General features: G+C 38.4%; 2 protein-coding genes across 4 annotated transcripts; both read left to right on the top strand.

The window, feature by feature from the left end:
- The first annotated feature begins 482 nt into the window (after window positions 1-482).
- LOC126716957 (REF/SRPP-like protein At3g05500) lies at window positions 483-3345 on the top strand. 2 transcript variants are annotated; one of them, XM_050418027.1, is made up of 4 exons: window positions 483-800; window positions 1779-2000; window positions 2550-3011; window positions 3057-3345. In XM_050418027.1, exons 1-4 carry the CDS (start codon window positions 762-764, stop codon window positions 3180-3182), a joined length of 849 nt encoding a protein of 282 aa, XP_050273984.1. In that variant the 5' UTR covers window positions 483-761; the 3' UTR covers window positions 3183-3345. The 2 variants fall into 2 exon arrangements, with proteins under 2 accessions (XP_050273984.1, XP_050273983.1); XM_050418026.1 differs by having other exon boundaries at window positions 484-800; window positions 2550-3345.
- Window positions 3346-18613: 15268 nt separating this feature from the next.
- LOC126716956 (ATP-dependent Clp protease proteolytic subunit-related protein 3, chloroplastic) lies at window positions 18614-26694 on the top strand. Of its 2 annotated transcripts, XR_007652346.1 has the most exons (11): window positions 18614-19025; window positions 20430-20528; window positions 22494-22616; window positions 23562-23621; window positions 24168-24264; window positions 24367-24440; window positions 25351-25404; window positions 25494-25577; window positions 25669-25794; window positions 26119-26202; window positions 26329-26694. XR_007652346.1 is itself a non-coding variant. In XM_050418024.1 (10 exons), the coding sequence occupies exons 1-9, from the start codon at window positions 18711-18713 to the stop codon at window positions 25762-25764; spliced, it is 1002 nt and encodes a 333-aa protein (XP_050273981.1). In that variant the 5' UTR covers window positions 18614-18710; the 3' UTR covers window positions 25765-25794; window positions 26329-26694. The 2 variants fall into 2 exon arrangements, 1 of the variants encoding a protein (XP_050273981.1); XM_050418024.1 differs by lacking the exon at window positions 26119-26202.
- Window positions 26695-27908: the final 1214 nt, after the last annotated feature.

Here is a 27908-nt window from a genome sequence, read left to right as displayed (position 1 = left end):
TTTAAATTCTACACTCTAAACTTTCAGAATTTGAATTTTACTCTCTTAACAAAAAATATGGAGGCTATTAATGCAAACATAATAGAATCTCAAGAGGTAAAATTCAAATTCTAAAATTTCATGATATAAAAATTAAACATTTCCAAATTTTATGGCGTAAAATCCAAATCTTGAAATTTCAGATCTTAGATCTGAAATTTCAGGATGAAAAATTCAAACACTCTCAAACTTTAGAAGTATAAACACCTCTAAATTTTAGGATGTAAAATCTAAACTCTAAAACTTCAAACCTAAATTTTAAAATTTTAAAATGTAAAATTTAAAAACTCTTAAACTTTAGAGCTGTAATTTGCCGATTTAGCCCGACATCCCCTTTCCGTTCCTCTTTAAAAATTAAAATTCTAGAACAATTCCGAGCGTGTGGAATGTGCATGTCTGCATGTGCATTACTTAACCCCAAAGTAATATTCGGGAAAACAAACACGAAGTTAAGGGTCAACGCTAACTTGTTCCCCACCTTCGCTTAAGCCAACACAGACCGCGTTGCGTCACCGCCAACCATCTCAGCCGTCTGATTCGTTCGTCTCGCACCAAGATTCGTGCCTCTTCTCTCTGTATAAATAACAACCTCGTATCTCTATCTCTTTAACAAACTAACAAACAAAGGCACACAATCTTGTTCTGTTACAAAAACACAGTTTGTTTGATAATTTCTTTGATTCAGTGTTTCTATTTGTTCGTTTGATTCAATCACTGTGATCATGGCTGAAGGAGATTTGAAACCGCAGCAGCAAGAGATGGTACGGTCCTCTGATTCTAAATTTTTGTTTATTTATTTGGGGTTGAGAATTGTGAAATTGGGATTTTGATTTTGAATTTTCATGTCTTTTTGGTTTAGAATTGAATTTGTAATTGAGAATAATGGAAAAACAATAATTTGATTATGCAAATTATCAAGTTTTAGATTATTGTGTATTGCATGAATACCGGTTTAGTTTGCAATTGATTCAAATTAAGAGTTATTAAGAATAGGGAGTGTTTGAAAATATTGTAACTTGTACCCAGAAGAATTGAGGTTTTGAAAATTTGTACTTTGAAAAAAAGGTGGAGTTTTTACATTAAGGATTTCTTTCACGATTGCATGAGTTGGTGAGTTAGCAGGTTGTGATTTGTGTTAATAACAGTGGTAACAATGGTGGGTTCATGTCAAAGTCAAACACAGCTTATGATGTTGGCAATTGTGAAAGTAAAACACAGTTTATTGAATATTGGTTTACTTTTATTTTATAATACCTTTGAGGTTTTGAAAAATTGTGCTTTGAAAAAAATCAAAGGTGCTGTTTTTACATGAAGGATTTTGTGCCCCAACTATTGTCAAGCCACATAAGTTTCACAATTTCTTTCACGATTGCTGAGTTAGTGAGTTAGTGTTGTGTGATTGGTGTTAATAAAAGTGGTATCAATATTGGGTCCGTGTGAAAGTTACACACAGCTTACGATGTAGGCAACTGTGAAAGTCAAATACAGTTTATTGAATTTTGGCTTATTTTTTATCATGTTTGGATGGATGAAGATGGGGGAAGGTGGCAAGAATATACTAAAAATTAGAGACTCGTTGAGGCGTTTAATTGCAACAATTTTTGAACATGGTGTGGGTTTTTGATGAAATAAGAAACACCAAGATTTATATAATTTGCCCCTTTTTGTTATTGAATAACAATGACGAATTGCAAGGCTGACATGGGATTTTTTTTTGTTTTGTTTGTTTTGGGTGGAAGACTGAGGAGGAGCAAAGGCTGAAGTACCTGCAGTTCGTGCAGGTGGCTGCAATTCATACCATAATGTGCTTCACCAACCTTTATGTTTATGCCAAGGACAAGTCTGGTCCTCTGAAGACTGGGGTTGAGACCGTGGAGGGCACGGTGAAGAGTGTTGTTGGACCCGTGTATGACAAGTTCCATGATGTCCCTATTGAGGTCCTAAAGTATGTGGACCGCAAGGTGAGTCTTAGTCCTTAGTCCATTCTCATTGAATCAGTTGTTATCTTATTATAGCATGGACTGCAATTAGGATTATCATTGGTTACTGAATCATTTATCGTCTTACTATCATGTAGTGTGATTAGGATTGTAATGGGTACTGACAAATTTGCTTATTTGCTTATCATGTACTGTTCATATGAGCCCCAGTGCTGAAATGGCCATGCTGATTGTTTTTAGTGAAAGACATGATGTTCACACTTATACACCCTCAATTTGAATTTAGAATGCTGTTATCTCAAATATATACTTCTATTTATTAAATAATTTGCAGAGAGTAATGGTGAGCGATATCAAAGTTCTTAGTTTGCCCCATAACAGCTAAATTTTACGAGATGTATCTCATCTTTAATGTTCATGGATGTGATACTATATGATTTATACTGGTTCTGGAATAGCCTTTATCATAAATTAGCAGCTGCCTCCTTAAGAATTCTTTTTTGGTTGATATTTAACATAACTTTGATGAGTTTACCGTTTGTAATTTGTTGCTTGCTCACTTAATTGCAGGTTGATGAGTCTGTGATTCAGTTGGACCGCCGTGTACCCCCAACCATCAAGCAGGTTTCTTCCCAGGCCGTCTCAGCTGCTCAAAAAGCCCCAGTGGTTGCTCAAGCTGTTGCCTCTGAAGTTAAGCGTGCTGGGGTGGTAGACACCGCCTCTGGACTTGCGAAATCTGTGTACGCCAAGTACGAGCCAACTGCCAAGGAACTATACTTCAAGTATGAACCAAAGGCTGAGCAATGCGCAAAGTCAGCTTGGCACAAACTCAATCAGCTCCCTCTCTTCCCCCAAGTGGCTCAAGTTGTTGTACCAGGAGCAGCTTATTGCACTGAGAAGTATAACCAAACAGTGCGTAGCACTGCAGAGAAGGGGTACAGGGTTTCCTCATACCTTCCCTTGGTCCCTACAGAAAAGATTGCTAAGGTTTTCAGGGCTGATGAAGCTGAATCAGAGCCAAAGATTGCTAAGGTTTCCAGGGCTGATGGAGCTGAATCAGAGCCAAAGATTGATAAGGTTTCCAGGGCTGATGGACCTGAATCAGAGCCAAAGATTGCTAATAATGTTTTCAGGGCTGATGGAGTTGAATCAGAGCTATTGATTTCCAGTGAAAAAGAGGCTGCTGCTGTGTCAGCTCGTTAAGGATGTGCAGTGTGATGTTATTTTGATGAAAATTTTGATGACATGGTAATACCTGTGGAGAAAATAATTGTTTTACTCATTTTTTTTTTGTTTTCTTTTTCTTTTTTTGAGTAATATTTTTGGGCTTTCTGATAATAATACGAGTTTACATTACTGATGTATAGTTCTGCTCTCTCTTGCACAATCTTCCTTCAGTTTTCGATTACATGGCCTCAGTTATCCCAATCTTTGAAAATATTATCAATATATCACGGTCTCAATGTGTCCCTCTTGCAACTCACCAAAAAAATAAAAATGATGATAATAATAATTGTATCTTAATTCATGATTAGCCTCACAACGTTTTGGTTTTCTTTGAACAATACTTGAGATTTACAATTCCCTAGTATTTTTTGCAATTTTCCTTCAATTAAGTGGGGATGTCAAATCCAAGAGATAACAACATGGTGTCAAACTAATGAAGTTAAAGTAATTTATTTAAACTACCTTTCATTTCTTTTTTTGTCCCTCTACTGAGAGAGAGGCCTGCCATTGTTAGTAAATAGCAAAATTATGACCGATGTTAATGGAATGGGTGTAAATTGCAAGTTTTTATAGTAAAGTGGATATATCTAGAAAAGTTGAAAGGTATAAATAGTTTTTTAGCCGAACTAAACGAATTAACAACTTTTACCAAAAGAAAAAGAAAAAAAAAAAAAAAAAAAAAAAAAAAAAAAAAAACAACAACAACAACAACTTTAACAACTTAACATTTGCTTACAAGCTAGGCAAACAAAATGGTATTGAAATCTATATTTCGGCCAAGTTGGTAGAATAAGCTCACATTCCTTGTAGAACCAAAATCAGCATACCTAAACCTAATGCTTAAAGGAGGAGCTTTTTGTTGTATATATAGGTATATATATGGATAGGTTGTAATAATGATGTTTGAGTTTGGAGAATATTGTTTCATAAAGTGAAAATACAAATTCTGAAATTTTCTAAGTGAAAATTCGAAATTCAATCGATCAAAGTTTTGGCTTGATCGATCGAAATGGTAAGAAAATAATCCTAGAGCTTTTGGATGAATCAATCGCTATTCGATTCTTGTTCGATCTATCGAAAAGTGCACTCGATTGATCGAAAGTTGTAAAATAGGATTTTCTGCAGAATTTTCTAGTAACTGTTTCGAATGTTTGAAGAGGTATCAAGTTTTGTGAACGGTTTTATGAAACATTTTGACTCTCCATACATACTTTTTGATGAAATATAACCCTATGAGTATAAATAAAGACTTATGTTAGAGAGAAATATAAGAAATCCTGTAGTTATTCTCCATAATTTTTAACCTAATATCTTAGTTGCATCATAGAGACAAATTTGTGATAACTCTTTAGTAACAATATTGTGGGGGCAAATATTATCTAAGAAAAACGATATTGTGGCAAATATTGTCTAAGGAAAACAATATTGCGCCTCCAAGTTATCTATTTTCTGCTTGTTTTTTGTGTTAACCTTATTCTTCCATTATTACTTTGTGTAATATCCCCAACACTTTTTTTCATGTAATTGGTATCTAGAAATCCCATGAATATATTCCTATTGACTACAATTTTGAGCTTTTTGTTTTTTATTTTAACTTTATTTCAAACATTTAACTTTTAGCTTTTTATAAATAAACTAGCTTTTAGTTTTTTGTCTTACATGATGCAAATAAATTATCGAAAATAAAATGTACCTAAATTGTAATATTAAAATAGTGTTTAGATGTTAATTTTTGCAAAGAGAGGGAGCAATTGGATGTGCCATTATAATTATAAATCTATGATATATATATATATATATATATTTTTTTTTAATTGATAGATATGAAACAAAAGAACAAACTTGGTTGTAACTTAAGTCTACAACACCATTTAATATCTTTTTATTAGATGTGCATTTTTGATAAATTCACAATTGAATTATATTTTCTTCTTACATTCTCTATGCTTGTGAAATTTTCAAAAGATCACTGATCAAGTTTAAATTTCAAGTTTTGTAGTTTTAAATTATATATAAAAAATAAATTTATGAATTGAATAGTAAATAACATCCGATTGACATGAAATTTGAAATGTGAGTTAAAAACATAAAGAATATACAATTTTTTTTAGTAAAAAAAATATGTAATTTAACATTTAGATTTTCAAAATATGTAACAACTTTAAATTTATTTTATTGGGAGTTGTAGCCTTATGCTAGTATAGGAGTGTGCATGGGTCGGGTTGAGGAGTTTTTTAAACTCAACCCATCATGATGGGTTAAAAAAAATCCAACCTTACCCAACCCATGTGAATTGGGTTGGGTAAGGTTGGATTTATGGGTTGGACATTTTTTTTTAATTATTATTATTATTGTAGGGTCACAATTTGCGACCTATGCCTAAAATGTATGGAGTCTTGACCCAATGAGTCTAATACAATGAATTTGTAGAGAATGAGTCAAAGAATTAGGTCTCAATGAGTTGGGCAACGGCTAGTATTGAATTACATAACGATCAAACACAAATAAAGGGTGCTGATATCAATAGACTTTCAGTCCGAAGAGGTTAAACCTGTATATAATGATCACTCTTGGGTATCAGAGTGATTTAGATTGCAATAATATTTTTTCTCTCTCTATTTTTCGATCCCCTTCTCATGGAGGGTCTCTCACATTATATAGCTCCTTTTGGATCATCTTGATCCTACACTTGTTGATCATCTGAGTCCCTATTTGAGTGCCCGTCCTATCAGACACCCTTTTCAGCCTTCTGTGAGTTGTGGTAGGCAAGACAGCACTGTTCAGAGGTCTTCTCCACATAAATGCGGCCAAAAAAGTAGCTGCAATGCATTTAATGCGGTGATAGCAGCTTTTCCTTAGATATTTTGAGTTTCCTTTCTTCTCGTATGTTCATAGGGCACATTTCTATTGCTAGAGCCTTTTGGAGGGTCACTTTAATTGCTAGAGTACACACTTGGACTACATTCGTCGTATCTGAGGAGGTATTCCTACTCGGATCACCTTCCATTCATCCCCCGCTTATGAGACTTTAACTGGGAATCCCTTAATAACTATTTGCTCCTCCTCGGACTTGTCAACGTCCTCGGACAAGGCCCAAGGCCCAAGGCCCAATACACTATTTTGGGCCTTAGTCCCTACAATAGCCCCTCAAAATTCTGATTTTTCCCTCCCATCCGAGGAGAAAAAGTGGGGTTTTGATTTTTAAGAGATAAGATCAACTGATTTTTTGATTTACACGTGTGAGAATGCGACTTTACATGCCTCATAATTGTTACTGACGTTTCGTAGTCTACGAAGTGTTATTAATTACTCCAGGTGGCTTTATGTCCCCCGCATCCAACGGTGAAACGCAAATCCAATGGCTGACATTTCTTCTAGTATTTTGAGCGGGAGTACTCCCACCCATCTTTTCCTTCTATATAAAGCCTTGAGGGAACCCCTTTTCTTCTCTTTTTTACAAATCTTCAAGAACTTCAGAGAACTCCAGCGCTCACCGCTCAGTCTTCACAAAACGCATTAAACTCTTGAGTCTCCATAGCCATTTCCTGTAAGAAGTTTTTCGAAAAATCTCTAAAAGTTTCAGAGATTAACATACGAGTTCCCATAAGTCTTCATTTCTTTATATTGCCCTTTTTCCTCTCGGCCTTTCTCCTCGGCCTTTCAGTTTGTCTAGATGGGTAGGTTCAAGCATTTAGTAGACACATCGGCCGGTATGGAGGGTTTTAGGGCTAAGTACCGTATCCCATAGGGGGTGGTTTTAGAATATTGTCCCCCAGACCGAGTACTGACTGATAGGGATGTGAGTCAAGTCGTCATTCCTATGATTGCTTTCATAAAGGGAGGAATGCCGCTTCCCATAGGTAGGATAACTAGAGACTATTTGATCAACCATAGATTGACCCCCTACTAGTGCGCACCCAACCTATTTAGGGTCTTGGGCTGCGTAGACGTCCTGAACAGGCAAATGGGCTTAGAGCTCACATGGCACGATGTGGTTCACATGTACGAGTGCCACAAGTTTGCCGGTGCGGGTTACTACCTCAAATCCCAATTCGAGGACGTCAAGCTGATATCCTGTCTCCCCAAGTCCAATAAAGGTATGAAGGATGACTACCTGATTGTCTTAAGGGAGTGGAACAACGGTCTTCATTGTCCAACTCGGGCAGGAGATCCAAGTGTGGTACCTTTAGGATCAGTCCCTTTGGAAGGGGACTTAGCCTTTTTAGCTTTACTCTTTCTACTTGACATTTCATTTTCTTTTGGAGAGAGATATTCTTTTTTGGTGATCTGACCATGATTTTCTTGTAGGATTTTTTTGCAGATAAAAATCACGTTGCTCCGAGGATCAGTTTAACTAATGTTCAGGCTCTCAATTACCTTCTAAGGTCAGAGATTTTTGTTAGCGAGGACGAACAATTGCAAGCCGCTCACCTAATCTTGGATTACGAGCCTCTGTCCCGCATCTTCCAGGATGTAAGCCAAGCAATAAGGACTGGGAGTTCAAGGTTAGCTTAGATCGACGTCTCCAAGCCAGGATTTTTTGCTCGAAGGGATCTTCCCCCGGTTGCCTTGTCAATTCCACAAAACCTCCCACCAGTTGCCCAACCACTTCCACAAAATCTTCTTGAAGCAGCAGCATTTCCTGAAAAGGAGATTGCCTCATCTCATCTATCATTAGAGGAGGAGATAGAAAAATTCCATTTCGAAGAAGAAAATAATTTGAGGGCTCCTTTAATCAACATCTTGGACGCTGAGGGTGAGTCAGATAGGAATTCCGGTGTTTGCACTCCTATTCTTGCAATCGCCTGCCCGGACAACTCCTCCGACGAAAAGGAAGATAATATGGCTTTGAACAAGGGCAATAAGAGTCTAAGGGAACTCATGGCTACCAAGGGTAAGGAGTCAACATCAAAGGCAGCCCCTAAGTCCCAAGTTCTCTCCAATCTTCCCCCTCCCCCTCCACAGGTCCCCACCGACCTCGGCCTAAAGCCTAACCCTGACTTGAAGGAGAAAAGGCCAGTTGAGACGCTCGAGGAAGGCGAGGTGGGTCCTCGAAAGGGCACAAAGTATTAGAAAGTGATCCAAGAGCCTCGGGACAAGAGGTCCCAATCTGTGGATAGTCGGGAGGAACAAAATAGGGTTGATGTGCGCATGACATAACACACATAGAGCCCTCGGCTTGAAGTGGATGGGGCTCCAATTCCTTGGAATGCCTCGGTCTGAGAATATCAGAGGGATCGAGCTAGATACATAGCTGAAGCCCTAGAGCAGCCCATACTCCTCCCCAAGGATATGGACATTTATAGGCGCTTCACACAGAATGATCTCTTTCTGTCTCTGAAGAGGGACCTTGCTATGGTAAAACAATTTATCTATTTATGAACATAAATGCTAAATCGTGTTTTCGTTTTTAACTCATATTGTTTTTGTGATCTTTGGGCAGATTACTCAACAATTTTTTGTGGCCGAGGAGTGGTACCATGACGCTCGTAAGCAGGCTGATGTTGAGGCCCTCACTCGTGCCGACATGGAGAAAACATCGGGGGTTGTTAAGCAGGAACAATTTGAATTGACTGAGAAGCTAAAGGAGGCAAATTCAGCTCGTTCAAGTGCCGAGGCCGGACTGAAAACTGTGGAAAGGCAAGCTGAGGATCAGCGCCAGAAGCTGCACTTAATTGAGATAGATCTAGCCACTAAGAGACAGTTGGTCTTAGATCTCAAAGTTGAGTTGCAAAAAGCCAAGGAAGAAGCTCAGATGGCCAGGGAAGCAGCCGAGATGAAGAAGAGAGCTTCATATTAGCTTTGTGTGGAGGAAACGCAAGTAAGGCTTACCGAGGAGCTATCAGAGGTGTGCAAGGACTATTGCAACGTGACATGGGACAGGGCCCTGAGCATTGTAGGAGTCCCCACAGATTCTATTTAGAGGTTGCTTGAAAGTGTCTACTACCATTTGGAGATTCGCGAAGTCTCGGCTCCTATCTCTTCTCCTTCTGCCCATGCCCTAGAATCTTCTGAGCAGCCTTTGGCTATCCTAGATGCCCTCCCTCATCCTAAAATTTCGAAGGGATTCGGTCAAGCTGGTGACCAAGGGTAAAGGCAAAGGCAAAGGGAAGAAGCTCTCTACCAAGTCCAAAGATGCTGCTAAGGAGAAGGAAGCAGAGGCTGAGGCTCAGGGAGCTGATCCCCAGGCCAAGGATGTTCCTACTTCTCAGCCAAGCCAAAAGAAAGATCCTTTTGCCCCTCTTGCTGAAGCTTAGCCCTTAGGATTCCTTTTTGTAACTCCCTTTGTAGTAATTTTTTTTTTTTTAAAAAGACACTATGACCGTGCATACAATGTACTATCTTTATCACTTAATGAAAATGTTCTTCATTTCATCTTTTGTTCTTTTGCCTTATGTAATTTAAATTTTTATTACATAGCTTTGAACTAATGTTACTATGCCTTCAATTAAAGCCTACAATAATACGCTGCTTAATAATCTGACTAAGTGTCAAGAGTAAAGTTGTGAATTGAATCTTAGGTAATGAAGACTGACATTCATAGACTTATATCATGTGAAAGAGAACAAAAAGGGCAGACAGTTTGCACATTGCACATAAATATAAGTTTAAATTTGCCTTAGGTCTGTTTTGGCTTTAGGTTCTGTTTAAACATTTATGTATATGCCTTTGAGTATTAATTTCGCCCCAATATGTGGCTCAAAAGACCTGACATATTTTAAGATTTGTTTGATACTTGAACAATTATCAGAAGTAGTTAATTTCCCCTAACCCTGTGGTCCGAGAAGCTATGCAGGATTTAGGTTCTGTTTAACACTTGAATAGATGTCAAAAGCAGTTAATTTCCCCTAAGCCTGTGGTTTGATGAGCCATGCAGGACTTATGTTCTGTTTAATACTTGAATAGATGTCAAAAGCAATTAATTTCCCCTAAACCTATGGTCCCAGGAGCCATGTAAGGCTTAGGTTCTATTTAATACTTGAATAGATGTCACAAGTTATTAATTTCCCCTAAGCCAGTGGTTTGAGGAGCCATGCAGGACTTAAGTTCTGTTTAATACTTGAATAGATGTCAAAAGCAATTAATTTCCCCTAAGCCTATGATCTGAGGAGCCATGCAGGGCTTAGGTTTTGTTTATTGCTTGAATAGATGTCACAAGTTATTAATTTCCCCTAAGCCTGTGGTCCGATGAGCCATGCAGGGTTTAGGTTCTGTTTAATACTTGAATAGATGTCACAAGTTATTAATTTCCCCTAAGTCTGTGGTCCGAGGTGCCATGCAAGGCTTAGGTTCTGTTTAATACTTGAATAGATGTCACAAGTTATTAATTTCCCCTAAACTTGTGGTCCGAAGTGCCATGCAGGGCTTAGGTTCTGTTTAATACTTGAGTAGTTTGAGAGACAAGAAGCACGATGCCTTTATACAACAAAAGAACTTATTGAGAAAGGAAATTTTCATTAATAATAGTACATTTTTAGGTTGTTTACATTCTAAGGGCGTGGTATTACATGCTCATCTAAATCTTCTAGAAAATATACCCCTAACTAGCCACTGAGGTGATGGGATATGGTCTTTCCAAATTTGGTCCTAACTTTCCCCATGCTGGGTTTTTTGCAGTACCCAGAACTTTCCTCAACACTAAGTCACCAGGTACTAGTGGCCTTAGCTTTACTTTGGCATCATAACCTTACTTGAGTATGTGTTGGTAGTACGCCAATTAAACCATTGCCCTTTCCCTTCTTTCTTCAATAAGATTTAAGCTTTTCTCTAGCAGCTCATTGTTGCTGCTCGGACAGAATAAGCTAGTTTTTAGCGTTGGAAAGACCGTTTCTAGAGGAATAACAACCTCGGCCTCGTAAGTCATCGAAAAGGGGGTCTCTTCTGTTGATCTGCGAGGTGTGGTTCGATACGTCCACATGACATGTGGCAGCTCTTCTACCCATCTTCCCTTCGCATCATCTAACATTTTTTTAAGTCCGTTCACTATGACTTTGTTAACAGCCTTGGCTTGCCCATTCCCCTGGGGGTAGGCTAGGGTAGAATATCTATTAGTGATTCCCAATTTGCAACAGTACCTCCTGAAGGCCTTACTATCGAACTGAAGACCATTGTTCGAGATGAGGGAGTGAGGGATCCTGAACCGAGTAACAATATTTTTTCAGATGAACTTTTTGGCGTCCACATCTCTGATGTTCGATAAAGGTTCAACTTCAACCCATTTAGTAAAGTAGCCAGTGCCGATGAGCATATATCTTTTGTTCCCTGCTGCCTTGGGAAAGGGCCTGACGATATCCAAGCCCCATTGAGTAATTGGCCAAGGTCTGGACAGTGGATTGAGGATCCCTCCTGGTTGATGTATGTTTGGCGCAAACTTCTGACATTGGTCACACTTCTTCACGTATTCATGTGCTTCTTTCTGCATGTTTGGCCACCAGTAGCCTTGGGTGATAGCCCTATGAGATAAGGACCTGCCTCCTGTGTGGCTTCCATAAATCCCTTCGTATAATTCCTCCAGGATTAGTTCTGAGGCCTCAGGGTATACGCAGAGCAGGTATAGTCCAGAAAAGGAACGTTTATACAGCTTCTAGTCTTCGGATAACTAGAACCGAGGAGTTTTTCTCCATATCTTGTCAGCCTCGATCTTCTCTTTGGGCAAGATGTCTTCCTTCAGAAATAGTACTAGAAGGTCCATCCAACTAGGTCCCACTCTAACCTGGTGGACATGGATGACTTCTATCTTTATCACTGAGGGTTTGTATAAATCTTTCACAAGGATGACTCGGGGTAAACTTTGAGTCGAAGAGAGAAGTCGGCATATGTGTTTCCACTTCTAGGGATATGCAGTAAGCTAAAAGAATCAAAACGTGATTGTAGGCATTTAATTTGGTCTAAGTGTCCTTGCATTCTTTCGTCTTTTGCTTCTAATTCCCCATTCACTTGGCCAACGACCAGTCTTGAGTTCGAAAACATGTTTACTGCTTTTCTACCCAATTTCTAAACCACGGACATCCCCTCCAGTAGGGCCTCATATTCAGCCTCATTATTCGTGGCTGAGAAACCCAGTTTTAGTGATTTTTCGATGGTAATCTTTTAGGGGAAATTAGAACTAGCCCCACTCCGAAGCCCCTTTGGTTCGCTGCGCCATCAATATATACTTTCTAGCATGTGGGCCCCTGTAGAGAGATTGCGCCAACTGATTTTTCATCCATGTCTTGCGTCTCTGCTTCTTCTTTTAACGAGAGTTCAGCGAATTCAGCCACTAAATTTGCGAGGACTTGGCCCTTGACGGATGTACGAGGCATGTACCTGATGTCAAAAGCCCTTAGAATCGTGCCCCACTTAGCAATTCTCCCTGTATAATCAGCACTCCGAAGTATGGACCTGAGCGGAAGCTGGGTTAGAACGATAACTGTGTGTGCTTGGAAGTAATGGGGAAGCTTTCGTGTAGCTTAAACCACCGCTAGGATAGCCTTTTCTAGTGGTAAGTAACGGATCTCGGCTTCATGCAATGATTTGCTCACGTAATAAACTGGTCGTTGTACGCCGTCGTCCACTTGTATTAGCACTAGGCTTACTGCATGAAGGGCCACAACAATGTAGGTAAATAAGACTTCATCGGCCTCGAGATTGGACATGATTGGTGGCCGGGATAGATATTCTTTAAGTTGTTGGAAGGCTAAAGCACACTCCTCGGTTCACTCAAATCTCTTCCATTTATTCATTAAGAGGAAGAACGGTCTGCACTTGTCTGCCAACCGAGAAATAAAATGGTTTAAGGCCGCAATCATGCCGGTAAGCCTTTGGACCTTCTTTGGGATTCCGAGGCGGTTGTAAGCTATTGATAGCCTTGATTTGATCGAGACTGGCCTCGATCCCCCTGTGGGTCACCATATAGCCCAAGAATTTTCTCGATCCTACCCCAAATGAACATTTGGATGTGTTGAGACGCAGCTTGTGTCTCCTCAGAATTCCAAAGATGTCCCCGAGGTCTCCCACGTGCTCGGACTCCACCTTACTTTTTACCACCATGTCATCTATATAGACTTCAATGCTCTTACCCAGCTACGGCTCAAACATTCTGGTCATCATTCTCTAGTCGGTGGACCCTGCGTTTTTCAAACCAAAAGGCATCACCTTGTAATGGTAGTTTCCAATGAGAGTGACAAAAGCTGTCTTTTCTTGGTCGTCTGCGGCCAGTGGTATCTAATGATATCCTTGATAGGCATCTAAGAAGCTCATTCGAAGATGGCCCGCGGTCGCATCTACCAACTGATCTATCCAGGCATAGGGAACAGATCTTTAGGGCAGGCTTTATTCAGATCCATGAAGTCTACACAAACTTGCCATTTTCTGCTCTTTTTCTTTACCACTACAGTAATGGCCAACCACTAAGGGTAAAAAACTTCCTTAATAGCCCCTGCTTTCTTAAGCTTCGTCACCTTGTCCTTAACAGCATCAGCATGCTCCTTCGACGGGTGCCGAGGTGGTTGCTTCTTGGGAGTAACGAATGGGCTAACATTTAGATGGTGACAGATGAAGCTTGGATCAACCCTTGGGGCCTCGTAGGCGTCCCACGCAAATACATCCACGTTTTCTCTGAGAAACCCAATTAGCTCTTCTCTCTCTTGGGGAGGTAGTTCCGAGCCGACTTGAAAGAATTTTTCCGGATCAATGCCAACAGCAACCTTTTCTAGATCCTCGCATTTTGCCTCCTCGGTTGACTCATTACTGGTAGGCCTGTTCAGGATCTGACCGGTACCGATGAAACCGGCCGGTGCCGAACCGATCTGACCACTTCCAAGCCTCACCGTAGGTGTCCGGTGCAGTGATCGGTGGTGATATGGGCAAACCGAAGACGATCGATGCGGCGAGCGGTGGCTATTTTGCACTCCGACGAGAAACCACACCGCACCGGTATATATATACACACACTATGATTTAAAATATATGTATCAGTGTAAACGGTAAAGAGAAGAAAATTGAAATAAGACATGAAAGATAAAGAAGCAAGGTAGAAGAAGACTAAGAAAACGGCGCTGTGTGAGTTTAGGTTTTCTTCCTCTCTTTTTTTTTTTTTTTTTTTTTTTTTAATATATATATAATCTGGCACTAAAACGACGTCGTTTTATAATTGATTAAAAAAAAAAAACTATTGTAAGCCACTAATGACGACGTTTTAATTTTAAACCCTAGGATTATATACCCATCCCCTCTCTTTCTCTCCCTCACTCTCTCGTCAATTTCCCTCTCCCAGATTCCCAGTCCCAACAACAAAATCTTCACATCTGCTCTCACTCTTGCCTCGTCTTCCGTCAATTTCTAGTGATGTTCTGACTTCAGAGTTCAGATGCTTCTCCATACAAATGCAATGCTTTTCTACTAGGTTGGTTTATGTGATTTATTTTCAATGGTGTTTGTTTGGTCTTTTATGGGTTTGGTTTAGTTTTTTTTTTGGGGTTTTTTTTATTTTTTATTGGAAATGGTTTAGATTTGGGAAAAGATTGTGAATTTGTTTGTAGTTTTCTTTCATTTTTTGTTTATAGAATAATTGGGTTTTTTTTAATGAACATGATGTGGTTTGGGGTTGTTAATTGCATTGTGTTTGGTACCTGAAAAAAATGAGAAATTAACCGAACTAACCGCACCAAACCGGTATCTTACACCGCACCTTATGTAGACCGGTTTCCAACCCTCCACAGGTGAGGTCCAGTCAAGGATGGGGGAAAACCGCCCTTGTAGGTGTGGTGCAAAAATGCCCCCCAAAACCGGCCGCACCGCACCGTGTATAGCCCTAATTACCGGGCAATGCCGGGGTGGCTGATTACTATAAGCCCCTTTCAGTGGAGGCCGAAGACTCAGCATTGGGTTGGCGTGAGATGGCAGCCACCATGCACTGTCTGGCCGTGGTCTAATTCCCCACAATCTCTTTAACCTGGCCCTCCAACAGGTACTTCACCTTTTGGTGCAGGGTAGAAGAGACAACTTCTAAGGTATGAAGCCAAGGTCTAGCCACAATAGCTGTGTAGGGTGAATAAGCGTCAACTACAATGAAATCCACCTCCACCACATCCGATCCAGCTTGTATGGGCAGTCTAATCTGGCTTCTTGGAGTAATGGTCTTTCCCTCGAAACTTACCAGAGGGGAATTGTACGCTGTTAGGTTCTCGGGTTTTAAGTTCAGCCCCTTGTACAGGTCGGGGTACATTACTTCCACAGCACTGCCTTGATCTACCAGCACTCTCTTAATATCATATCTTCCAATCCTGAGTGTGACTACTAGAGCATCGTCATGGGAGTGGATGGTTCCAATCTTATCTTCGTCCGAGAAGCCCAGCATCGGCGAGGCTTCTTTCTTGGCCTTTTTGGAATTCTGATCGTTGTCCTCGGTGGATAACCGAGCCACAAACATCATTCTAAAAGGACAAGAACCAGTCTTTTTTGGAGTAGCAAGAATGACATTTATCGTGCCTATAGGAGGTCTTAAGGAGGTGTCTCTCCGAGACTCTGGATTCGTCTGTCCTTGTTGACCATTGGAATGGTGCAGGAGATGCCTTAATTTTCCCTCTCGGACCAGCTGATCCAAGTGGTTCCTTAAGTTCCTGCAGTCCTCGGTGGTGTGTCCTGGTTCTTGGTGGTGTTGGCAATATAGGTTTTGGTTGCGCTTCATGGGATCTCCTGCCATCTTATTTGGCTATTTGAAGAATGGCTCATTCTTGATTTTCTCTAGAACCTGATGCATTGGATCTCGGAACACAGCATTGAATGTCTGCGCGTCGGCAGATTTGGATTGCCTTGCAAAGTCTCTCCTCGGTCGGTTGTTATTATTAAATCGGTCCGACCTGAAGTCCCTCCTTTCCTGAAGGATAATCTTTCCTTTACCTTTACCTAATTGCTGGTCTTCTTCAACCCTTTTATACTTGTCGATCCGGTCCATGAGCTGGCGCAAGTTGGTGACAGGCTTTTCTATTAGGGACTTTTTTAAACCATACTCGGCTAGGAGACCGCTCTTGAAGATGCTGATGGCGACGTCATCAAAGTTACCTTCTATCTCATTGTACATCTCCCAATATCTATCCGAGTATGCTTTTAGGGTCTCCCCTTCTCGCATGGACAAAGACAGTAGAGAATCCAAAGGTCGAGGAACCCTGCTACACATGATGAAGCGAGACCTAAAGGCCTGGGTGAGCTACTTAAAGGAAACTATGGAGTTTGGCTTTAGGCCATCGAACCATCTCATCGTCACTGGTCCCAAGCTGGACGGAAATACTTTGCACATCAAAGTCTCGTCTTTGGAATAGACGGCCATCCTCTGGTTAAACTGGCTTACATGCTCTACAGGGTCCGTTCGACCATTGTACATGGTGAAAGTAGGTTGATGGAATCGCCGAAGGAGCTTAGCCCCTTCTATCTTGCATGTGAAGGGTGACTTAGAGATCCAATTCAATGCCTTGCTTATGGCATCGTTTATTAGGCCTTTACGAGACGGACTCTGGTGTCTGCGTTTATGGTGGTGCTCTTCCTCATAAGAAAAAGTCTCACTTGGTGGGGTTCTTGACCTTTGCCTATAATTGTCGTCCCCTCCATCATTAGAGGACGTATTCGAACTGGAAGGGGACCGCTTCCGTTGCGCATGACGTAGTTTCTTTTTTAAGTCATCAATCTCTCGCTGTAGGGCTTTGTTATTGTCTTTCCTTTGGGACACATGACTTCCCACCCTAGAATGGCTTCTGCTTGTATGGGTAGTACGCATATTACCCTCTTGATGTCTCTTTCGATCCCTTTCTCGTTCAAGGTTAAGGAAATTGTCCTGTCGTTAAGAACCTGCAGGCTCCGTTTGGTGTGGACCTAATCCCACCATGTTTAACCGTTGCATTCACTGATACACCAGTTCTCCCCATAGACGGCGCCAATTGTAGGGTCACAATTTGCGGCCTAAGCCCAAAATGTATGGAGTCTTGGCCCAATAAGCCCAATACAATGAATTTGTAAAGAATAAGTCAAAGAACTGGGTACTAATGAGTTGGGCAATAGCTAGTATTGAATTACATAACGATCAAACACAAATAAAGGATGCTGATATCAATAGACTTTCAGTCTGAGGAGGTTAAACCTGTATATAATGATCACTCTTGGGTATTAGAGTGATTTAGATTGCTATAATATTTTCTCTCTCTCTATTTTCCGATCCCCTTCTCATGAAAGGTCTCTCACATTATATAGCTCATTTTGGATCATCTTGATCCTACACTTGTTGATCATTTGAGTCCCTACTTGAGTGTCCGTCCCATCAGACACCCCTTTTAGCTTTCTGTGAGTTGTGGTAACCAAGACAGCACTGTTTAGAGGTCTTCTCTACATAAATGCGGCCAGAAAAGTAGCTGCAATGCATTTAATGCGATGGTAGCAGTTTTTCCTTAGATATTTTGAGTTTCCTTCCTTCTCGTATGTTCATGGGGCACATTTCTATTGCTAGAGCCTTTTGGAGGGTTACTTTAATTGCTAGAGTACACACTTGGACTACATTCGTTATATTCGAGGAAGTATTCCTCCTTGGATCACCCTCCATTCATCCCCCGCTTATGAGACTTTAACTGGGAATCCTTTAATAACTATTTGCTCTTCCTCGGACTTGTCAACGTCCTCAGACAAGGCCCAAGGCCCAATACACCATTTTGGGCCCTAGTCCCTACAATTATTATTATTATTGTTATTATTATTATTAAATTGAGCATTAAAACAACACTATCACAAATAAGAGCAAATTTATAACCAAATAATCATGATCATAACATCAAGCAAACACAAACTATATGAGAAGAATTTAGGGTTTGGGTTTTATTTAAGAAGAGGGGCAAAAAAGTAAATAACAAAATTATATAATATATTTTTTAAAATTTAAAAATATATTAAATATAGGTGGGTCGGGTTGGGTTAGATAGATTTGTAAATCTCATGACTCGAAACTAATCCAACCTATTGTAAAAAAAAAAAAAAAAAAAAAAAAATCATGATACAACGCAACCCACCTATTCTTAAAAACCAACCGAACCTAATGGGTTGGGTTGGGTCGGATTAGGTCGAGTCGGTTTTGACATGTTCACTGTACACCTCTATATACTACAACCAAACTTTATACTAAAATCAATTGACTAACTTGATATATTTATTATTTATGGTTCTTTAAAAAAAAAAAAATTAAGCACTTTTTAAAACTAAAATATAATCAAACCATATACTCATAAAAATACTTATCCCCCCACCCCCCCCACCCTAAAAAAAAATAATAATAAAATAAATTTAAACAACCGTCCATGTATATGGTGTGTTTAAATTGACCCATTCGGACCATCCACAATCCGACCCACCATCCACAATCTTCCTCACCACTCCATTTCTTTCTGCTTCTCAAAACAGAAAAAAAAAAAAAAAAGAACCCCATATAATTTCTCTGATTTTCACCACACAAAAAACAGAAACACAAACCCAAAAAAAAAAAACCACACCATGGCCACCACCCCTCTGCACTTTCCGATGGCCTCTTCACTTCCCTCAGCTTCAACTTCCTTATCACAGTCCCTAAGAAGAAGAAGCACAAAGGGTAGTTTCAGAAATTTGAGGACTACCCTTTGTGCCATTAATGCCCAAAACAAATCCAAAATCCCCATTCCCCCATTCAACCCTAAGGACCCGTTTCTTTCCCAACTCGCTTCTGCTGCTTCCAACTCCCCAGAAACGTTTCTTCACAAGCCTGTCAAGTCTGATACTCCTCCTTACTTGGATTTGTTTGACTCTCCTAAGCTCATGGCTACACCTGCCCAAGTCAGCTCTCTCTCTTTCTCTCTCTCTCATTAATTTGTATTAGTGTTTGTATATGGTGGTATGTTTGTTTATGCACATGGGTTTCTGTTTGTTTTTGTTTAGGTTGCTTTGGCATGATATGAAATGATTGAGCTACATATGTATGTGGGTGTGTGTGTGTTTTGGTCTCAGGTTGATTGTATTTGCCTTGAAATGATTGAAATTGTATATGTTGTAAGTGAATTTGTTTGTGTATTTTGTGTGTGTAAGTGGTGATGGGTTTCTGTTTGTTTTGGTTTTGGTTGCTTTGGTATGATATGAAATGATTGAACTTTATATGTATATGGGTGTGTGTTTTCTGGTCTAGGTTGATTGTATTTGCCTTGAAACGATTGAAATTACATATGTTGTATTTGAATATGTTTGTGTATTTTGTGTATGTAAGTGGATGTGCACTAGTGAGGAAGACTGAGTTGATTCAAGTCGAAGGATCTGAAAAAAAGGTTGAGGAGGGTGTAAAGTAATATTAGTAGATTTCTTTTTTAAAAGACATGTTGATTGACTTTGGATAGAATAGAATTGTGGAATAAATTACATGTGATTGAGTAGCCAACCCAAAATTTTTGGGACTAAGGCTTGATTGGTGTTGTTGTATGTAAGTGGGTGTGTGTGTGTTTTGGTTTTTGTTTGCTTTGAGATGATTTAAAGTGTGAATAAATTTGTTTACTTGTGTATGGAAGTAGGCGTGCGTGCGTGTGTGTGTGTGTGTGTGTTTTGCTTTAGGTTTTTGTGTTTCTTTGAGATGATTGAATCATATATAGAGTATGTACGTGTTTGTGTAACTGTGCATCTGAGTGTGTGTGTTGGGTTAAATTGCTTACTTTTCCTTTGAAATGATTGGCATGTTGGGTAAACTTTTATTGAGTTTGATGGGTCAAGTTTTGGTGGGAAAATAGTTATGGATAAATATTCTGGTTTGCTTTAATTGGTAGATATTTGATTAGATAGGTTTGAGTAATGTTTTTTGGGTAGAAAAAGGTTTGTAGATGAGTTTTCTGGTTCGTTTCAAGTGTGATTAGGTTTTGATAGAAAAGCTCTACTCAAAAATTGATTTTGAGTGTGTGTGAGGTTATTGTTATTTTTTTCTTTCTGAGAAAACCTTTCCTAGAAAAGTTGTGGGAAAAAAAAAAACATTTGTAGGAAAATTGTGTTGAAAATTATGAGAATTAATTCTAAATTATCAGCCTGTATGATACCTCATTTATAAGTATGGAGACATTTCTTTGATTTAATTTTCATTTTGTGCTGAATGAGCCGAGTTTAAAGTTTTTGCGTATACTAAATTTTTATCAATTGATTCCTTTGGTTTTTCTTTTAAACTTTTACTTGTTTGGTGAAATGATAATATCCTCGTGCTTGAATTAGGTGGAAAGGTCGGTTTCCTATGAGCAAAGGCCAAGAAGGCCTCCACCGGACTTGCCTTCATTGCTTCTTAATGGGAGGATTGTTTACATTGGCATGCCTGTAAGTTCTTCAATCTAGCATTTCAAATTTTCCTTCTTGTAAAATCTGTTCAATTCTTTTGTGGGGGGTTGGGATGGGTTTTTATATTTATATTTATATTTATTTTTATTCTTAATAAATTTGTTATTGCAGTGAAAATAGCCTAAAGTGAGCCTCTCGTGGGTGGGTAGAGTGGGCAACATGTGTTCATCTTTCTTATAATGTGTAGTCCTTTGGGATGAGATACTTAAAAAGGGGAATTTATTTTAATGTTCTGAAAAGATATACAATTTGATGTAGGATAATTTGAAGGAGTTTGTCTATGTGTGTTTGTGGTGGGCTTAGGGTTAGGAAAGAAGAAAAATTAGAGAGAAATTAGGCTGTTCAGGGGCTGTATGAACTCTACCCGTGAACAGTAACTTTGGAAAGAGAAAATGAAGAAAAGAAAGAGAAGAGAGGAGGCCAATGTGCCTATTTCTAAAACACTCAATAATTTTATTAATCAACTCTCTACCTCCCTTGAATACATTGAGCAAAATATATATATATATATATATTTTGATAGGTGATCAAAGATTTATTTCATAAAAAGGACATCATGTTCACGATGGTGAACACTCAGAACTTAAAATGAATACAAGTACCTTAGAAGAGATACGAATAGAAAGAAGAAAGAAGAAATGGAAATACATTGTGTAAAACCCCAAATTTTACCCCATTTAAATAAGGTACCAACTAGTATAGGTTTCAAAAGATCTATTGATCTCACAATATCTTCAAAAGTACGATTATTACGCTTCCGCCAAATCAACCACATCAAACAAGCTAGAACCATATTCCAGCTTGTTTGAATGACCATGTATATAATGACTATTTCTTGTACTAGTAGTAATAATACTTCTACTAGTACTATGACTCCTAGTTTGACTAGTAAACCAAAACCTAATTGACTTAAACCAAAGCCCATACATAAAGACCCATAAACAAAATAAGACTTATTAATAAAATAAAACTCATGGCTCATAACTATGGCCTATACCTAACAATTATAAAATTACTAAAATACCCTTGACTCTAGAATAACCAAATAGAATATAAAAAACCTAATTAACTACCATATACACTATTTTTTGGCTTTGCCTTCGCCCTAGGCTTCCAATGAAGATATTATTTCTTGTACCATGCTATGGTTGCGCCATCGCAATTCCATCAGATTACTAGGTGTTGACATGGAAGAAATCATAATTTTAGGGGAAGGTACTAAGCTTATAACTCTTGTAACTTAGCAAGGGTGATACAAGGACTCACCTTTTCTTGCATAATAAGAAACTGAAGAGCTATCATAACCTTTTAGTGTCCAAGCTTTCAAATAATTTCAGCTTGCGAAAAATGTAAGGCATTAGTATTGGGATGAAGTGGTTATTTAGGAGTGCTGGTTTCATACATATTGGTTGTCAAACAATTCCATCAGTGTCAGCTAAGATTTCTTTAGGATTATCTTTGTAGTATTATTACTATTATTATTGGATTCATGGCCCTTGCTTGTTATTGTAATTCTTCCACTCTAGGCCATTCTGTAGTTAGATACTTATGACTGCTTGATGCAGATAGAAAAGATTGCATGTTCCATGCTTTCCCTATGCATTTTAAATTCAACGCAGAGATATTTCTTTGCAATTATCATCCATACTCATTTGTTCACTTCACAGATGGTGTCTGCTCAGTGAATTATGTTCCCTTTTAACTCGATATAATAATCACTGCAGAATCATTGCATTTGATAGACAATTGCTATAATAATAATAAATAAATAAAAGCAATGATAGTATTTTGAAGTGATAATTGGGTTCTGAAGTCTCTTGAACAATCACAGTGTCAATTTTCTTGCATTTTGATTCCTTTATTTGCTGGTGATGATTCACAATAATTTTATCTTACAATTTGATGTGCAATCTGTGTGACAATCTACCTATTTGTATCTCTCAGTTGGTGCCAGCTGTGACGGAGCTCATTGTAGCAGAATTGATGTACCTGCAGTGGTTGGATCCCAAAGAACCAGTATATATTTATTTAAATTCTACCGGAACAACTCGTGATGATGGTGAAACAGTAAGCTTCACATTGATTTCATTGTAGGACACTATAAAATGTGATCTATATGCAGTAGGCTAGGTATTGTGTGTAATATTTGATAGGTTTGTGGGTAAGCCATTTTTGATTGATCTAATCTAATATGGATTAAACCCAGTCAGTTTGAAGTAGTCTTGCTTGCAATATGGGTTTGTCACTTTTAGGTGACCCAATTTGTTACTGCTGTAAGTTGAGGTTTGAATTGGTGAGTTTGGACAAATCAATTCATTCTTCTTTATTATTTGATTACAAATTAAATTTAGGGCAAATTACACTCTTCCACCCTAAACTTTCACCCCAATTACACTTTAATCTCATGAATTATTGAAACCTAGGATTGACCCCCCCCCCCCCCCCCCCCAAAAAAAAATTTAAAGTCATCACATTTAATCCCCTGTCATCTATTTTGGCATTAACTTAATTCCAATGGAATGTAACTTTGAAAGATGAATTTGCCTCTCTTCAATCTCAAAAACCAACAGATGGAAAGAGGGTAAATTGATCTTTCAATTCAAAATTATAACTTTGAATTGAAACAGAGTTATAACTTTGAGGGGCCAATTGTGCGTTCTAATAGTTCAGGGGGTTAAGTGCAATCAAGGTGAAAGATTAGGGTGGAAAAGTGTAATTTGCCCATAAATTTATAATTGATATATCCAACTAAAGTTTATATTGTAGGTGATGTGATATTTGACCAGAAATTATTTGTCACAATTCAGAAACAATTTAAAAACAGAATTCCAATTAAATATCACATTGATTTTTTTTTGTTTTTTTGGCTGCTTCAAGTATAATTTTCAAAATTATTCGCTATTGAATCTAATTCCTCTCTCTCCATACCATTGTCATTGCAATTATTATTATTATTATATTTTTAAATTTTCAATGCTTTAATTTTGTGGAGTTAAATTGCTTTTCATTCAGGTTGGGATGGAGACAGAGGGTTTTGCAATCTACGATGCAATGATGCAATTAAAAAATGAGGTGAACTTATCAAAATTGTCCTCTTCCTACTAATTAATGCATTATGTTGGTGGTGGCTGTAGTAGTGTGGTTTAACAGTGGTGGTGGAGTTGCTTAGCAATTTGTAGAGTGGCAATTGCAGTGAAGGTGTGGCTGTGGAAATGGTGGCAATTTGGCTGAAAAGTTGGTTTGTTGCTGTATTGATGGCTGGTGATCAATGTAGGTGGTAATGATATGGCACAAATGGACTGTTTACAGCTGTGGTTGGATGAGATGGTGATTTTGATTGGGATTGTTAATATGATAAATAGTCTAAATATGTTCATCTCCTCACATCCATTTCTGTCAGCCTAGGGTGCCCCCTTCCCTTGCAGCACGTCAAGAAACTTTATTTCAACACAAAGCTGATGGATAAGAAGTATTTGCTGGATGTCCCAAATGGTTATATTATTGAATAGTCCATCGAAACCAAATCCATCTCTTATTTATTGGACTATGAGATTTGATTTCAATACTTTCCCTGCTCTTAGGTTCTTTCTTGTTATATAACTGTTGTTGTTTACACAGATACATACCGTTGCTGTTGGGGCTGCTATAGGTCAGGCTTGTCTACTACTTGCGGCTGGAACTAAGGGTAAACGGTTTATGATGCCGCATGCCAAGGGTATGATGTAGTTGGATTTTTTAGTTTGCATTCTTGTCTTTTTACACTTCTATCCTTTCTTGTCCAATGTCATATCAAGTGTTCACTTGAATTCTTTCTCAGCCATGATCCAACAACCTCGTATCCCATCATCTGGGTTGATGCCTGCTAGTGATGTTCTAATCCGTGCAAAAGAGGTAAGCTGAACCCTTTACAGTGCTTTCTATCACCTCAATGTGATTGGGAAATACAGTTTCCATGATGAAATTGTCAGTTTGTTCCTCTTTCCAGTAGCTGAAAAATGTATTGTGTCGTTGGATGGCTCCTCTGTACCTAGGTTTGAGGAGTCAAAAGAGGAAGGTTTTATTAAAACTATGATAATGTGATTGCAGGTAGGAGTTGAGTCTGTTTTCTTCTCTTACTATTAGCTACTGTTTTACAACTACATTTGTTTGGCAATGATAAGTGTTGTAATATACACACAAAACAATAAATGAATAAAATAGTAAACATCACACACAAAATTTAACATAGTTTTGCTAACTCCAAGGCTACATCCATGGGAAACATCAACTAAAGTCCACTATCAATAAAAAAAATGATTACGATCACACTCACTAACCCTCACAAAAACTAACTCAAAACCCTGATACACCCAAAGGCGCCCTTGCACTCGCTAACACACTAGACAAAGCTTAGTCTTAAACTCACTCACTAGACAAAGCTTGGTCTCCTAACTCTCACACTTGACAAAGCTTTGTCTTCAAACTCTCACACATTAAACAAAGCTACACCACCACTCTATTTATAGGGACTGCCACACCTCCTTACATTTTTCTTTTCCATATGGGGGACTAATATGTCTAATAGGGTTAGTGTTCTTATCAATGCAGGACTAACTCATAATATGATTAAATCACCTCCTTGTTATTCTTGGAAATAAAGTTGAATTCCAAAACCAGAAGGAAACCTTCAAACTTATCCTCTCATGGACTGGACTTCATTAATAAGAACTAATTATGTGTGTGAGCTACTTTTCAATTCACAACCTTTTGAATAACATTATAGTTTTGCAGGAATTATCATAGTGCATAATTGCTTTTGCAGGTAATTACAAACAGGGACACACTTGTAAAACTTCTGTCTAAGCACACTGGAAATGTAAGTATGACACATTAGATGCTTTGTTAACTACAATATGAGAAAAAAAAAAATAATAATGACTCACAAATAATTTCACATTTTCTTAGTCAGAGGAGACCATAGCTAATAAGATGAGGAGACCATTTTATATGGATTGTACAAAAGCTAAGGATTTCGGGGTCATAGACAGAGTAAGTTGGTACATGTAATGTTTCTGTAAGTTGTCTTTATATGTTATTTCATTTGGGGCTACTGAACTAATGTGGGAATGCTGGAATCCAGATTCTTTGGCGTGGTCAAGAAAAGATAATGCACGATGTTGCCTCTCCAGAGGAATGGGACAAGCTGGCTGGCATCAAAGCTGTAGATGGAATTTAGTCTCTCTTTAGCAATATACATCATGCAAGTGTGAGTACCTATCGTTGATTCTTTTTACGTCTGGGAAAAAAATCCAGTGGCATAATGCCATAATGTTCACAATCATGGAAGTTGATTGAAAATCACTTTGGCTCAACCAAGATGTTTTCTTCTTCTTCTTCTTCTTCTTTTTTTTTTTTTTTGGGGGGGGGGGGGGTGGGGGGGTGGGTTTAGGGGGGTGACATTGTGAGAGGGTTTTTTTAATTTATTTTTAGAAAGTTTTGTCTTTGTGGGGAAACAAATTTGCATCCATACTCATTAGAGATGAAATCAAGGTGTGCAACTGATTGTCCCTAATGGCTCTTATCTTTATAGGATTTGAAATCTGACTATCATCTAAGCGAGGCCATTAAAGAAAATTAGTCACTGATATAGGGATCATTTCTAATTTCTTGCAAGGTGCGGCTATTTTCAGAGTCTATTTTGCTACTTCACTGACTTCATATATGAGTATCATGTTTAAAAAATAAAAACATAAATAAATCTTTTGGAATCAATCAATCTCTAATATTGCTGGTTTTGCAGGAAATAGGTAGCTACTTCTTCTGAGAAAGTTTTGGTGGACCTATTAGCTGGAATATCTGATTCATGTGCAGTCTCAAAGCTTTATCCTTGTGAACGATATTCTTGTGCACAAACAGGCTGAGAAGTGACGGGAGGGTGGCTTCAAATTTTACATTGATAATCTGTACATGTTTTTAATAATATGTAATATTTAAGTTTTTTAATCTTCACTTACATGTTTAATTTTCTCATTCTAACATAGAGAGCATTTCCATTTTCTTAAGAGCAACTTGATTTCTTGTTTGGAGCCAGGGTTGGACCCATGATCATCTACTATTCCGTTTGGTATTATTGGCCCTAAATGAAATGTGCTGCGTTTAATTCTTACCTGCATGAGGAAATGACATTTGAGATTGACCATAACAGTTCTTGGCCTTGTTTGTTTATGAAGTTTTTCCCTTATAGTACATTAGACTGGAGTGACATTCTTTATGGATTTTCATTTTCCTTTTGTGCTACATCTAATTAGCTTGGCTCATTTTTAGTCTGATTTATAGTTTATTTTATTTTATTTTTTATTTTTATTGGCTGAAAACATACAGTATTCACAATTTAGGAACCCCTTAATTGCACTGGGGAAAATAGAAAATCAGAAAGACATCAACCTTTGCTATTGAGTCTGTTAAGAAGAATATTCCCAAAGTCTGATGTGTTACTTCATTCAAAATCCCACGGTTTCTCGCATTCTCTGGTTCTTAAAAGTAATTCCACACCCCCCCCCCCTCTCCCCCGTGGCGGGGTTGGCGTCTTTTCCAAACTCAGGATTTAGTAATAATTACTAATTAGGGGGTGAGCAATGTACACCGCCGCAACCGACTGGAGCCGAGAAACCACTCCGCACTTGGGGTCGAACTGTTGGAGCCAAGGCCAGTGATCGGAGGTCATGGGTCTTTCGGACGTCAGTGTGGTGATGCAATTGGAATTGATTTCCAGTAATAATATTTTAATATACCTAATTTACATTTTTACCCCTAAAACTAAGTGATAATATTTTAATATACTTAATTTACATTTTTACCCCTAAAACTAAGTGAAACAGCCCGTTTCGATCACTGGGCTTAAAAAAAAAAAAAAAAAAAAGGTGTAAAATGATGTCGTGGAAGGCTTGGGTTACAAAATTGAGTAACCATATAAATTCTTTTTCTCCAAACTCTAAATTCAGAACTCTCTCACACCTGAAGCTGCAGCTCACGCCAAGTGAGTCACTCCTCTGCTAGTCTGTCGCAACACCGTTGGTAAGTTTCAATGTTTGTTTCATAGTCCACAAGTACTGAAACTTATTTTCTTTCCCCTCAAAATCTCATAGTCGACAAGTACTGAAACTTTTTTTTTTTTTTTTCCAACAAAGAGATTTTGAGGGAGACTAAGAGAGTTCTCACTCTTCAATCATTAATCCGGACTCTTCAATCATTTATGGGAAAAAGGTAATTACCAATCAATAACTAATGATTCCAAATATTGCTTAGTATATTTTTAGATTTTTTGTATTTTTATTTTTATGTTTTTTGACTTGGGGATTTTGAGCTACTAAGTTAGTAGAG

This window comes from Quercus robur, chromosome 3, assembly GCF_932294415.1.
Source record: "Quercus robur chromosome 3, dhQueRobu3.1, whole genome shotgun sequence".
Taxonomy (NCBI): Eukaryota; Viridiplantae; Streptophyta; class Magnoliopsida; order Fagales; family Fagaceae; genus Quercus; species Quercus robur.
The sequence above is the reverse complement of the archived record's forward strand: the minus strand, read 5'-3'. Positions and strand labels throughout refer to the sequence as shown.